Raw genomic sequence first — 16,138 nt, forward strand, 5'->3', positions numbered from 1 at the left:
TGTGATCGCGGGCCACTGAGGCAGACTCCATCTCCTCAGCAACCCGCGACCACCACCCATCCTTGCAGCGCCTCACGGCTCTCCGAACCTCTGAGCGAAGGTTGCGGTAAGCATCCTCATTCTCTGACGTGGGATTCTGTAGCCGATGAAAGTTGGCCTGTCGCTTTTTCTCAACCATCCTGAACACCTCCTCTGTCAGCCAGGGTCTCTGGGGAGGTCCTGACCGCGTACCCAAAGCAGACATTGCAGCCGCATGAGTCACAGTTCTAAACCTCGTCCATTTACCCTCGACATCAGGAGGAGTGGGGGACGATGCCAACCCCAGCCGCAAGCGATGATGAAATTCTGGCTTGCAACTTTCATCAGATAGCTGAGACCAGGCCACTTTTGGTTGGAATGGGGTCCTGGGTGTACACCCACCAATGGAGCGGAAGAATGGGCGGCGCATCTTACAGATGACAAGTCGATGGTCAGAGGGCAGATCAGCTCCACGGTAGGTCCTGGTGTCAAGGACATGGGCTCGCATCCGCTGGTCCGTCACTATGTAGTCCAGCAGATGTTCTTGCTTGGACCCGGCATGCATCCATGATGTTGTGTGGATGCGCCGATGCCGGAACAGCGTGTTGGTAATTACAAGTCCGTGGGCTGCACAAAAATCTAGCAGCCTCCTACCGTTGTTATTAAGCTGATCCGGCCCAAGCCCTCCAATCACTCCAGGCCAGGTGCCAGCATCATAACCAACTCGGGCATTGAAGTCACCCAACAAGATGACTCTATCCCGAGGGGCCACATTAGCCAGCACCTGTGACAGGAGGTCATAGAAGGCATCTGACTCATCGGCTTTGCCTGCATCCCTCCACGGATGTTCGTCTTCGGTGGGGGCATAAGTAACCACGACCACCAATCCTCGCCTCCGATTGATGGGAAGGCGAGCCCAAAGTAGCCTGGGGCTTACAGCTTCCCACACCTCACCGCCACGCTCCCACGCCCTCTTCATTCTTTTTGTTCAAAAGAAGAGCCACACCCTGTTGTTTGGCAGTCTCCTGCCCCGAGTAGAGAACTGTCCACCCCTCATGGTGTGGCAGGAGCCAGAACCGGTCCACCGGACCTCCTGAATGCCACAGAGATCCAGGCGGTACCGGTCCAGCTCCCGACAGAGGAGTGGTAGCCTCTCCTCCGCAGTGAGCGTTCGAACATTCCATGTGGCCATCCGTAGTGGCTTTTCGTTGTTTCTGGAGGAGCCCCGAGGGTTGAGATTCAATCTCCTGGCTCCGCCAATTGGGGTTTGGCCAGGAGACGTCATAGACGCCTGTCCCCCCGGGGCCTCCGGCACAAGCTTATTTGTTACATATTTAAGTTTAAGTCGTAGTTTCGTGGTAATTTTTTTAAGGTGGAGGGGTTACCAGCTCTTCGCACCCGTCCAGAGCCTCCGTTTAGCCCCTGTGGTGGTCACAGACGCCATGAGGAGAGGAACCAATCGGAATTGGCCCTCCCCCCACAGCACTGTCCACGACAGAGTTGCCCGTCCGGCACCGCGAGGAGGTAGGGGGTTAGATAGATACACACACACAGACACACGTAGATAGATACACACACACAGACACACAGAGATACACAAAGATACACACACAGAGACACACATAGATACACAGAGATAGATACACACACAGAGACACACATAGATACACACACAGACACATATAGATACACACACAGACACACATAGATACACAGAAACACATAGATACACACATAGACACACATAGATACACACACACACAGAGATACACGGAGTTAGATACACACAGAGACACACAGAGATACAGAGATAAATAAACACACAGAGACACACATAGACACACACACAGAGACACACATAGATACAGAGATAGATACACACATAGATACACACGTAGATACACACACAGAGACACACATAGATACACAAAGATACACACACAGAGACACATATAGATACACTCACAGATACACACACAGACACACATAGATACACAGAAACACATAGATACACACACACAGAGACACACAGAGATACACAGAGTTAGATACACACACAGAGACACACGCATATACACAGAGATAGATACACAGAGACACACATAGATACAGAGATAGATACACAGAGACACACAGAGATACACAAAGATACACACACAGACACACATAGATACAGAGTTAGGCACACGCAGACACACGTGTGGTAGCGGAACAGGTCGGTGGACTGGCGGAATTTCTTGCCACACTCCTACGGGGGGAAACACGCAGAGGGACACACAGATACACACACACAGATATACACACACACATACACACAGATATAAAAACAACAACAACCGCCATTCGCCACTAAGTGGCGGTGACGTCACCACGACGCTTGTGCCAGGCCATGTGCACCTTGAGGCCACGTGAAGTGTCGAACGCCCGTTGGCAAGAGGCCACAGGGCAGACCCAACAGGTGCCACGGGTCGACTGACTGAGATGACTGAGATGACTGGCTGATGCACCACCTGTGCCCCCTACTGTGCCAACCTGCTGTGCTTTAGCCACTAGGCGCTCGGCTCGTTGTTGTGAGCGTCGCTCCTCCGCCCTCCGTTGCTGTTGGAGGGCGACTGTTTCCAACTGCCCAGTAGCGTCCTTCACGAGCCTCCTCCACAGAGGCTGATCTTGACACCGCTGGTACCAGTCATCGGCAAGTCCACTCAGCTCCACGTCCTCCTGTACCACGTCATTCCATCTCTTCTCTAGCCCGTGTCGCACCCGTTTAGCCCCCTCGATCCGGCCGAACAAAAGCTGTTTCGGCATGCGGTGGCTGGGCATGCGGGCTCCATGACCCAGCCATCGCAGCCTTGCCTGCCGGAGGAGCTCACCGATGGGACCTTGCCCAGATCTTTCAAGGATTTGTGAGCTCCTCACACAATCCAGTCTGGTTAAACCCAAGTTGGATCGTAGACAGGCCAGCCTAAATGTTTCTAACTAGCGAAGATGTTCCATTAGGGGGGGTCCACGTTTCGCAAGCGTAGAGAAGGGAGGGAATGACCGTGGCCGAGAAGACCTGAAGCTTAGTGCGGAGCGACAGACCAGGTAGCTTCCACACAGCGTTACGCAACCGATGAAAAGATATTGCCGCTCGACTGATTCGGAGTGAGACCTCTGCTGTTAAACTGGAGCCGGTCATAAGCACACTGCCCAGGTATGGGAAACTCTCCACAACTGCACCATCACCGATTGGGAGTTGTGGGGGTGGAGTGTCCGATGGTACAAAATACCCAGGCAGGTGCTTAGTTTTGGTGGGGCTGATGGTAAGGCCCCATCTCTTAGTGGCACGCTCCAGTCTCAGCAGCAGCGTCTCCAACTCCTCCTCTGAATGAGCAGCTATTACCAAATCATCGGCATACATAGCGTGGTTGAGCAATAGGGAGCCATCCCTTGACCGCACCCGGGCATCGATCAGCCTCCCATTATATCTGTGCCATATGGAGATTCCCCCGGTACAGCTATTGAAGGCTTCACGAACTACGTGGTCAAAATAGATGTTAAATAATGTGGGAGCCAGAGGACATCCCTGTCGCACCCCAAGGTGTACAGGGAATGGCTCTGATTCCCGGCAACGTAGTTTTACCTGGGCCCGCTCACCATCATGAAGGTCCTTAATGATCGTGAGCAGAGGGTCAGGTACTCCAAAAGCACGAAGAACAACCCAGAGCTCAGGCATACTGATGGTATCATAGGCCTTGACCAGGTCAATGAAGCAGAGTTGTAGGTCTTGTTGGAATTCCCTGCACCTCTGCTGTAGCAGACGGACAGAAAATATGGCATCTGTGCAGGACCGCCCTTTCGTGAAACCGCATTGGGGTGTTGAATAATCCTTGCCAGGACCTTTCCCGGCACACTGAGGAGTGAGATGCCCCTGTAGTTGTTACAGTCTGTGCGGTCCCCCTTCTTCAAAGGGGGACCACACAGAGATACACACTCACACACACTCAGCTATACAGATCTTTTGTAGAAGCAACCTGGCCACAAATCATAGCTCAACGAAGTTGGCTTATCATCACCGCGTGGATATTTCCCTCGATTTTAAACGTGGAGGGGGAAAAAACCGGAGAAATCCACGCAACCACCACGCCGAGACGGAGGGACGCGCAAGCTCCAAATATACGGCAGACGCCGTCAGGGTCAGGATCGAAACCCAGGAACCTCCTCCTGCATACCAGGCGAAGTAATCAACATCTCTGTCTGTGTGTGTGTGTGTGATGGCGCCCCAAAGGCAGCGCTGGGCGTACCTGGCAGACGTACGGCTTGAGGCTGCCCGGGTGCTTGGTCAGGACGTGAGCGTCCGTGGCGTCGTTTCCCCCTGGCTTGTTCATCTTCAGCGTGATTTTAATGTTCTCCTTCATCTTCTTCGACTCCCTCTTCTTCCGCTGACCTAGCCGAGGGAGAGGAAGAAGAAGAAAAAAAAGACGGGACGGCTGATCGTGGGGCCCGCCCGACTCGTCGTTACGCCGGTTTGACGGCGACGTCGAACATCAAACTCGCGCTTCGTCGCAACGGGCGCGCGCCTGGGTGCGTGCGTGCGTGCGTGTTGCAGTTCTGTCGGGAGCGGTGGGTGTTGCGGTTAGCGCCACGCCGCGCTACAAACCCGGCGACCCGGGTTCGGTTCCCGCTCACGGACAACACCAACCGGTGACGATTGATCTGAACCGGTCCCGGGCCTCCCCTAGGTCGAGTCGGCCTCAAATGAGTAGCTGGCGCGGTGTGTTAGTCAACATCGCCACTGGGGGAGACAAAGGCGGCCGGGCGTGGTGCTGGCCACCCACCCCCCCCGTCGTGTGCCGTTCCGGCCTTCACAGGCGCTGCTCGCTAACGGCACTTGCCCCTACAGTCTGTTAAGGCTACACGGGGGATCTTTGTCAATTTAATTTTCAGTTTAATATAGTAGTGTAGTGTATAGTGTAGTGTATAATGTAGAGCATGTCCATACGTTGAACTTCTGTCGCACCGCACATTGCCAACCGTGCTATTCGGGAGGTGCGGGGGAAGGACAACAAACTTAAAAGGTTTTAAAGTTTTAACGTATGCGTGGTTAATGCAGACCTCATGATTCCTTTGCTATAGGTGTGTCTATTTAGTGTTTAAACATCTTAAACACTTCTGAAATGGCATTAAAAGGGGCCATAGATATACAGGACATGGGGTTCAATCCCGACCCTGACGCCTGCTGTACATGTGGAGTTTGCGTCTCTCTCTCATCATCATCATCACAGTGGCTATGAGATGTTGACTACCTCGCCTGGTATACAGGAGGTCTGTGTCTCTCTCTTATCATCATCACGGTGACTATGAGATGTTAACTACCTCGCCCGGTCTACAGGAGGTCTGTGTCTCTCTCATCATCATCACGGTGGCTAAGAGATGTTAACTACCTCGCCTGGTCTACAGGAGGTCTGTGTCTCTCTCATTATCATCATCACGGTGGCTAAGAGATGTTAACTACCTCGCCTGGTCTACAGGAGGTCTGTGTCTCTCTCATTATCATCATCACGGTGGCTAAGAGATGTTAACTACCTCGCCTGGTCTACAGGAGGTCTGTGTCTCTCTCATCATCATCATCGCGGTGGCTACGAGATGTTGACTACCTCGCCTCATGTACAGGAGATCGTGGGTTCGATCATGACCCTGACACCTGCTGTACATTTGGAGTTTGCGTCTCTCTCCCCGTGGTCGCGTGGATTTTTCTCCGGGTCCTCCGGTTTCTTACGCCGTTTTATTTGAACTCATTCCGTCTGTCGTGGTATCCTCAAATAAATCTTGCGGCTCAATTTTAACCCACTCCCCAATGTGGTATCGACCGCAAACTTAGCATACTTATGTCACACTGATGACAACACCACGTTCTATCATTACAAATGACGAATGTATATTGTTAAACAATCTTTGTTACGGGTCTAATTGTCCACGCTCAAGTCACGTTGGCTGTAAATCACCACGGGTCCCTGACGTTGTGGGCAAGCTTTGGGGCCACTTCCTGGAGTTCTGCAATTACTCGTACGGTACACATTTCATTAAAGCGTGTTTTAAAAAAAAATATATATTTTTTATTTAATTCCCTCCACGTTCAGCGCATTTCGCTGCCGCCATTAAACTTCCACGGCGACGACAAACCACACTCTACACTCTCGGGTTCTAATGGGTAAAGTCACGGAGGTAAAAAAACCAAAACGACAAAAATCACGACGTTTCGGCCACAACACAAGCGGCCTTCATCAGGTGAAGGGGACCGTGCTGTCCAGAGGACAGCGTTGGAGTGAAGATGGCCAAGCCCAACGCTGTCCTCTGGACAGCACGGTCCCCTTCACCTGATGAAGGCCGCTTGTGTTGTGGCCGAAACGTCGTGATTTTTGTCGTTTTGGTTTTTCACCTCCGTGACTTTACCGAAGAGAACCAGAGAGTATGGATCCTTGCAGTCACGAAAGCTTCCAATCTAGAGATGACAAAGCACCCCCTCCAATTAGCGCGGTTGCCTACGTACGGCTGCGGACGAAGTTCAACATTCGTAGGCTTCGTTGAGTTTTCACTTCCGATGGCCGGGCGGCTTCTGGAAAAAGAGCCACATAGCTTAGCGGGCCTTTACCTAGTCAACAAAAAAACAGTTATGGTAGTTTATAGTTTAGTCTGCGGCCTCGGGGAAGGCCTAACGGTGACCCAGCTACCGTGGCGGTGGTGGTGGCGGCGGTGGTGGTGGGGGCGGTGGGGGCGGTGGTGGTGACGGCGGTGGTGGTGGCGGTGGGGGCGGCGGTGGTGGTGGTGGTGGGGGCGGCGGTGGTGGTGGCGGTGGCGGCGGTGGTGGTGGGGGCGGTGGGGGCGGTGGTGGTGACGGCGGTGGTGGTGGTGGCGGCGGTGGTGGTGGCGGCGGTGGCGGCGGTGGTGGTGGTGGTGTATGGTGGTGGTGGTGGCGGCGGTAGGGGCGGTGACAGTGGTAGCGGTGGTGGTGGCGGTAGTAGCGGTGGGGGTGGCGGTGGTGGTGGTGGCGGTGGTGACAGCTTCTTACTCTGGAGGACTCCGAGGTCCACCGGAAGTTTGACTTTGCGGTGTCGGTGCGACCGGCGGACGTCCAGATCCTCGGGATTGGAGTACACGCCTGCACAGACGCAGACGTGTCGACTCACCCACTCACTCACCCACACACTCACTCATTAACCTACTCAACCAATCAATCACTAACCAACTCACTCACCCACTCACTCACTCAGTCACTAACCCACTCACTCACTCATTCATTAACCTACTCAATCACTAACCAACTCACTCACCCACCCACTCACTCATTAACCTACTCAACCACTCAATCACTAATCAACTCACTCACCCACTCACTCACTCAGTCACTAACCCACTCACTCACTCATTCATTAACCTACTCAACCACTAACCAACTCACTCACTCACCCACCCACTCACTCATTCATTGTCCTACTCAATCACTCAATCACTAACCAACTCACTCACCCACCCACTCACTCACCCACCACACTCACCCACTCACTCACTAACCTACTCACTCCCTCGCCCACTCCCTCGCCCACTCACTCAACCACTCAATCATCCACTCAGTCACTCATTCATTAACCTACTCAACCACTAACCAACTCACTCACTCACCCACCCACTCACTCACCCACCCACTCATTCATTATCCTACTCAATCACTCAATCACTAACCAACTCACTCACCCACCCACTCACTCACCCACCACACTCACTCACCACTCACTCACCCACCACACTCACCCACTCACTCACTCACCCACCCACTCAGTCACTAACAGACCCACTCACTCGCCCACTCACTCAACCACTCAATCATCCACTCAGTCACTGACCCACTCCCTCACTCGCTCGCTAACCCACTCGCCCACTGAATCACTCGCTCATATACTCGCCCACTCACTCGCCAACCCACTCGCCCACTCACTCGCTCGCTAACCCACTCGCCCACTCACTCGCTCGCTAACCCACTCGCCCACTGAATCACTCGCTCATATACTCGCCCACTCACTCGCCAACCCACTCGCCCACTCACTCGCTCGCCAACCCACTCGCCCACTCACTCGCTCGCTAACCCACTCGCCCACTCACTCGCTCGCCAACCCACTCGCTCGCCAACCCACTCGCCCCACTGAATCACTCGCTCATATACTCGCCCGCCCGCCCGCCCCACTCACATTCCCACTCGGTCTTCACGCTCTCCGTCTCCACCAGCAGGGCGCTGGCCACGGGAGATTCTCCGCGCGTCCCCGGCAGTCCGGCCGCCGTCGCCGCCGCAGCCACGGTGGTCGCCGTCACCGCCGCCGCCGCCGCCGCCGCCGCGTCGTCGGCCGCAGCGGCCGCGGCCTTGCGCTGCGCCGACCACCGCTTGCCGGCCTTGGGGCCTTCGTCTGCCGTGGGGAGAGAGGAGCGGTGAGACCCCCTCCGTCGCCCGTACCGGGGACTACATCTGGGGTGGGTGGGAGGGGGGGGTGACAGAGCCTGGTAGATCGTCAGGCTCCTCCAGCAGTCTAAATCAAGGTTCTGATATCTTCTTGGTCTCTTTCGGTAAAGTCACCACCACGTAAGAAAGGAAACAAAATGATAATAAAAGATGAAACGTAATAAAATAAAATTATTTTTATTTTTTATTTTATTTTATCATGTTTCATTTTTATTATTTTATTGTTTCCATTCTACGTGGTGGTGACTTTACCGAAAGAACCAAGAAGATGAATCTCTGCAGTCACGAAAGCTTTAAATCGAAAAGATTCTGATATTTATAATAATAACAATTAAGTAAAACGTGAAAATTGTGACAATGGTGGACACACGCATTGCTTGTTATTTCGATTCCGCCGACTTTAACCCCGGCAAAGTCTCGCGGAGGGTCCTGCCGTGTGTTTGAAGTTGGGGGTGGCCATGTTGTTGTTGCTGCTGCTGTGTGGGTCTGGCCTAGGGGCACCCCCAGTGGCAGCTGTCACTGTGCATCAGTCTGTGAGTAGGAGGTAGCGATGCTGCTGTTGCTGTGAGATCCCAGTTGAGGGATTTGTTGCAGGGAATTGTTGAGCAGTGGGGGTGTGGATGTGGCCGCTACCAGTTCCACTGTGGGTGTGGGTTTAGCTGTGGGAGGGGAGCGGAGAACCTGGAGGGATACCCATGCAGAGCAGGGGGAGATCACTCACACTCACTCATACACACTCACTCACACACTCACTCACACCCTCACACACTCACTCACTCACACACATTCACTTACTCACACTCACTCACACTCATTCACACTCACACACACTCACTCTGTAGAACAGGAGTAGAACACACAAACTCCACTCACTCACTCTGTAGAACAGGGCTAGAACACACAAACTCCACTCACTCACTCTGTAGAACAGGGCTAGAACACACAAACTCCACTCACTCTGTAGAACAGGGCTAGAACACACAAACTCCACTCACTCACTCTGTAGAACAGGGGTAGAACACACAAACTCCACTCACTCACTCTGTAGAACAGGGCTAGAACACAAACTCCACTCACTCACTCTGTATAACAGGGGTAGAACACACAAACTCCACTCACACTCACTGTGTAGAACAGGGGTAGAACACACAAACTCCGCTCACTCACTCTGTAGAACAGGAGTAGAACACACAAACTCCACTCACTCACTCTGTAGAACAGGGCTAGAACACACAAACTCCACTCACTCACTCTGTAGAACAGGAGTAGAACACACAAACTCCACTCACTCACTCTGTAGAACAGGGCTAGAACACACAAACTCCACTCACTCACTCTGTAGAACAGGAGTAGAACACACAAACTCCACTCACTCACTCTGTAGAACAGGGCTAGAACACACAAACTCCACTCACACTCACTCTGTAGAACAGGGCTAGAACACACAAACTCCACTCACTCACTCTGTAGAACAGGGCTAGAACACACAAACTCCACTCACACTCACTCTAGGTCAACGAAGCGGCTCATCATCATCAGCATCATCATCATCACGTGGAAATTTAAAGCAGCAGCAGCAGCAGCCAAAACACTCTCAGCACTTGACGTCGCATACGAAATGAGTAGGGGGGGGGGGAAAAAAAAAGACACGCGGGGAGGGGAAAATTCACGGCAAACGCGGTGAGGACGCGCAAGCTCAAAATACCCAGCAGGAGCCAGGGTCGCGATCGGAACCCCACAGCCTCCTGCAAAGCAGGCAAAGAAGCCAACACATCTCCTAGCAACACCGTGTGCACGTGCAACTAACTTCCTTCGCCCCCGTACGTAGCTCAAGCGGGGATAATGGAAGCTACGGATGGGAGGGAAGGACGTCTGTGACGGCGACGGCGATGACGGCGACGACGACGACGATGATGATGATGAAGGTCTCGGCTCCCATCCGCCCCTTCACTCACGGCGTCCCTTGTTGTAGTTCCACCGCAAGCAACTTCCACCGCCGCTATTGTCGGCCTTGCCGGAGGCCGACTTCCAAGCCCCGGATGATTCGGCCATTGCAGCCTCGCTCATCCTGGCCGTCACCGACAGCGGAAGCGACGATTGTCTGGGGGGAGGCGGCCGGGGGGGTGGGCGGCTTGGGCCAAAGGGGGTCGAGGGGTTCAACCTGAAAGTGGGGCGGGGGTCAGAGGTCGGGTCGGGGTGAGGAGTCAGGAGGAGCGGTGGCGCCGCGGTCGGCACGGCTGGCGTGGGCGGTGAGCGATGATAGCGGTGACAGTTCTCCAGCTATAGCGAGGGGGGGGGGGGAATGATATTGCCTCGCGTGCTATCACACGCATGCAGCTGTCAGAACTACCGTCACGATTACCACCATCATCACCACCACCATCATAACAATCATCACCACAATCACCAAAAAATCAACATCGCTATCACCGCAATCGTCACTATCGCCACCATCATCGCCACAATCGTCACTATCACCACAATCATCATCACCACAATCCTCACCACAATCCTCACCACAATCCTCACCACAATCCTCACCACAATCCTCACCACAATCCTCACCACAATCCTCACCACAATCCTCACCACAATCCTCACCACAATCCTCACCACAATCCTCACCACAATCCTCACCACCATCACCACAATCATCACCACAATCATCACAACATGCAAACAAAATATACAGCAGGTCGGGATCAAACGTAGTCACTTTAAGATGTTGTTCTTGTTCATGTTTTTTTGCTTGTTGTGATTGCACCCGATTCAAGAGCCGAATGGCTCACAGGGCTACACCAAAATAAATAAACTGAAAACTGAAACCCACAATCTGCTGTTCTGTATACAATCATCATTATCACCACCACCACCACCACAATCATCACTATCAACAACAACACTCGCCATTCACCACTAAGTGGTGGTGAAGTCACCACTGTGCCTGTGCCTGGCCAGGTGCTAATTTTAGCCACCCCTGGCGCTCCGCTCGTTGTTGTGAGCGTCGCTCCTCCGCCCTCCGTTGTTGCTGGAGGGCGACTGCCTCCAACTGCCCAGCAGCGTCCTTCACGAGCCTCCTCCACAGAGGCCGATCTTGACACCATTAGTACCAGTCATCGGCAAGTCCACTCAGCTCCACACTCCCCTGTACGATCGTCACTATCACCACAATCATCATCACTATTGCCACATCATCACCATCATCACCACAACATTAATCACAACCACAATCATCACGAACACCACCATCATCATCATCACCACCACCACCACCACATTCATCACCGTCATCACCATCATTATTATCATCACTATCGCCACATAAAACACCACCATCACCACAATCATCACTATCACCACAATCATCATGAACACCACTATCATCATCACTACCACCACAATCATCACTACCGCCACAATCATCACGATCATCACCACCACCACAATCATCATCACTATCACCATCGTCATCACCACCACCACCATTATCACCATCATCACCATCACCACCAGCACCACCATCATACACGTACTGACAGTCGCCTTTGTGAACGATGATGATGACGACGATGATGATGGATTCCCCCATCAATCGTTCACCGTGTAACCCTCCCTCTAAATCGGTGTCCGCCTGTCTGTCGCTACAGTAACCCTAACCCTCACTGCTACAACAATCATCACACTTCTACGGGGAAGTTACCTTTACAATTCTGTCCTAAACGTATTGCACCCCTTGCTATCTCCTACCCCTCCCCCTCTCCCCCCACCTCTACTTCTCATTTAAGGCCTCTGTCTGTTCATCCCTCCGGCACCCTTTATCCTTGCTTCTCTGTCCGTCTCTCCTCTCCTTGCCTCGTGGTGTTCCCTGTCTACATGTATTTCTGCTGACTTGCACCTCGTATTTGTTCGCCCTGTCTATGCCGGTGTGTTCAACCCAGAGGACGAACGCGAAATTGAGCACTCTTCTGAAATCCGTGGTCCGCCAGGCAAGTGTCTAACTGTGTCGCTGTTGGCCTGACTGGTTGTGCTTCACGTGACATTTTTTTCTTAGGTTTGTTGAATTCTCGTCTCTCGTCTTCTTGTTGTAATCACCTCCGTGCAAGTTTAGCGCTCTCTACGTGTTGCGTTGATGTCGCCCTGTGTGCTCCCTCGCTATTTGGTTTTTACACCTGATGATGATCGCTTGTGTTGCGGTGGAAACGTCGCAATTGATTTATTTTAATATTATTTTATGGTATTTATACATACGTGACTTTACCGAAAAAAACAATGAGTAATCATCACCACCACCATCATCATCATCAACCACAACAATCATCACCACCATCATCATCCACCACAATCATCACTATCACCATCACCACCACCAGAAAAATCATCACTATCACGTCACCATCACCACCACCACAATCATCACTAAAACTTCTCACACAGCTTAAAGGTCGTGATCTAAGCGTGGCTTCTCTCACTCCAGCGCTGTCCTCCAGACAGTCTCGTCCCTTCACCTGATGAAGGCCGCTTGTGTTGTGGCCGAAACGTCGTGATTTTTTGTTATTTTATTTTCACCTACGTGACTTTACCCAATAGAACCAAAGAGTATGGATCCTAGCAGTCACAAAAGCTTTAAATCTACCACCATCACCACCACAATCACCACTATAATCACCATCACCACCACAATCATCACTATCACCATCATCACCACCACAATCACCACCATCACCACCACAATCACTATCACCACCATAATCAACACACTCATCACTATCACCACCATCACCACCACAATCACCATTATAATCACCATCACCACCACAATCATCACTATCACCACCATCACCACCACAATAACTATCACCGCCATAATCAACACACTCATCACTATCACCACCATCACCACCACAATCACCGCTATAATCATCACCACCACCACAATCATCACTATCACCACCACAATCACTATCACCACCATAATCAACACAATCATCACTATCACCACCATCACCACCACAATCACCACTATAACCACCATCACCACCACAATCACCACTATAACCACCATCACCACCACAATCACCACTATAACCACGATAATCAACACAATCATCACTATCACCACCATCACCACCACAATCATCACTATCACATCACCACCACCACCAAAATCACCACTATAACCACGATAATCAACACAATCATCACTATCACCACCATCACCACCACAATCATCAATATCACATCACCACCACAATATTCATCACTATAACCACCATCACCACCACAATCATCACTATCACCATCATCACCACCACCACCATATTCATCACTATCACCACCATCACCACCACAATCATCACCATCATCACCACCACCACCACAATATTCATCACTATCACCACCATCCCCACCACAATCATCACCACCACTGCCACCACAATCATCACCGCCACCACAATCATCACTATCAGCACCACCACAATGATCACCATTACCACCACAATGATCACCATTACCACCACAATCATCTCCATCACCACCACTACCACCATAATCATCACCATCACCACCACTACAATCATCACCACCACAATCATCATCACTATCAGTACCACCACAATCATCACCATCACCACCACTACCACCATAATCATCACCATCACCACCACTACAATCATCACCACCACAATCATCATCACTATCAGTACCACCACAATCATCACCATCACCACCACTACCACCACCACCATCACCACCACTACCATCACCACCACTACCACCATCACCACCACTACCACCACCATCACCACCACTACCATCACCACCACTACCACCATCACCACCACTACCATCACCACCATCACCACCACTACCACCATCACCACCACTACCACCATCACCACTACCACCATCATCACCACCACCACTACCACCATCATTCACAAAGGCGACTGTTAGTACATGTCTGCTGGTAGTGATGGTGATGATTGTGGTGGTGATGGTGGTGATGATTGTGGTGGTGATGGTGATGGTGGTGACTGTGGTGGTAGTGATGGTGATGATTGTGGTGGTAGTGGTGGTGATGGTGATGATTGTTGTGGTGATGGTGGTGATGGTGATTGTAGTGGTAGTGATTGTAGTGGTAGTGGTGGTGATTGTAGTGATGATGGTGATGATTGTAGTGGTGATGGTGATGATGATGGTGGTAGTGGTGGTGATGATGGTGGTAGTGGTGATGATGGTGGTGATGATGGTGGTGATGATGATTATTGTGGTAGTGGTGGTGGTAGTGATGGTGGTGATGATGGTGATGATGATTACGATGGTAGTGATGGTGATGATGGTGGTAGTGGTGATGATTATTGTAGTAGTGGTGGTGATGGTAGTGATGGTGATGATGGTGGTGATGATGATGATTACGATGGTAGTGATGGTGATAATGATGATGATTATGTAATCCATCACGATAGTGAAGCGTTTAACCCTCTAACCCAAGTCTGTCGCTACCGCAACCTCACCACAACAACCACCACAACAACCACAACAACCGCTCGTGTGTTGTTTGATCTAATCGTTATTGTTGTTATTGTTGACGATGTTGACGCTTTAGAATGGGACGGACGCCGCTTACCTTCAACTCGGCCGCTCTTTGCCTCGTCCATGGCTGCGCGTTGTGAGGGGAAAAACAAAAAAAAACTCCCTCACCAAAATTAACTATTAAACTTTAAAACTATATAACTGTTCATGTTAAACCCTATCCGCTGCGGCTCTTTGTTTTTTTTAATTATCGATCTTTATAAAGTGAATAAGCAGGCGAAGCGTCCCAAAAACTCGGGCCTGCGGACATCCACAACAGAGGCCTTGCACAATTCCCACCGCGCCAATTTAAAACGTCTAAAAACAAATCGCGATATTTTAACAACGCAAACACTGAACGGACGAATCGCTCGCCTCGCCCACGACTATCTACTACTTTAACGATATATTTTTTTTAAAAAAAATATAGATGATAACCTTTGGCGTAAAAGACGGGTCGTGTTTTTTTTAACGAAGCAGAGACACACGCGGCCAATGCGGTTTTATCTGCGGCTGGAAATGTCGCCTCCTATCGGCTAATTAGTTGTTGTTATTTTTTTGTTTGTTAAATAAAAATCTCAACGATAGCTTTTTACAGCTCACAATCTTCACTTTTTCCTCAGAAATGTTTTTTTTTTAAAGTGCACGGCGAAAGGGGGAGGGGGGGAGCTGCGTTCGTCGCCCCGTAGCCCGTGCCAGGCTAGGTGCACCTTGTGCGTGTGGGTTTGTGGTGGAGGTGATGGGTTCGGGGTTGTTACAATAATTATGACAGATTTTTTTTTATCGTGACGATTATCATTATTATTACTTAAGAGTCTCATGCCTATTTTTCAAGCTGATTCTGCCAAGTGTGTAACAGGAATAATAATGCCAATAATATTAATAGTTACACTTGTAAAGACACATTTGGCAAGGCGCCCGTCGGATTATAAGGCAAGAATTTGATCCCCTGCTGATTTTGTACGTTTGCCCACTGACAAAGAAATGATCAGTCTATAATTTTAATGGTAGGTTTATTTGAACAGTGAGAGACAGAATAACAACAACAAAATCCAGAAA

The 16,138-nt window shown here is 51.0% G+C and overlaps 1 protein-coding gene across 3 annotated transcripts in view; it reads right to left on the bottom strand.

Moving 5' to 3' along the window:
• LOC116958186 (uncharacterized) overlaps positions 1-15,699 on the bottom strand; it is a 31,979-nt gene extending 16,280 nt beyond the window's left edge. Inside the window, exons 1-6 of one of the 3 annotated variants that reach the window (XM_076056233.1) lie at positions 15,135-15,699; positions 10,462-10,667; positions 8,241-8,453; positions 7,067-7,156; positions 6,548-6,613; positions 4,302-4,444 (exon numbers count right to left, since the gene is read on the bottom strand). In XM_076056233.1, coding sequence (XP_075912348.1) covers positions 4,302-4,444; positions 6,548-6,613; positions 7,067-7,156; positions 8,241-8,453; positions 10,462-10,573 — 624 coding nt within the window. In that variant the 5' untranslated portion in view covers positions 10,574-10,667; positions 15,135-15,699. The remainder of the gene's footprint in view (positions 1-4,301; positions 4,445-6,547; positions 6,614-7,066; positions 7,157-8,240; positions 8,454-10,461; positions 10,668-15,134) is intronic. The other 2 variants (XM_076056235.1, XM_076056234.1) reach the window with 2 other exon arrangements.
• Between the last annotated feature and the right edge of the window lie 439 nt (positions 15,700-16,138).

This window comes from Petromyzon marinus, chromosome 74 (assembly GCF_048934315.1).
Source record: "Petromyzon marinus isolate PM22_M1 ecotype Great Lakes invasive population chromosome 74, UKy_Petmar_22M1.pri1.0, whole genome shotgun sequence".
Lineage (NCBI taxonomy): Eukaryota > Metazoa > Chordata > Hyperoartia > Petromyzontiformes > Petromyzontidae > Petromyzon > Petromyzon marinus.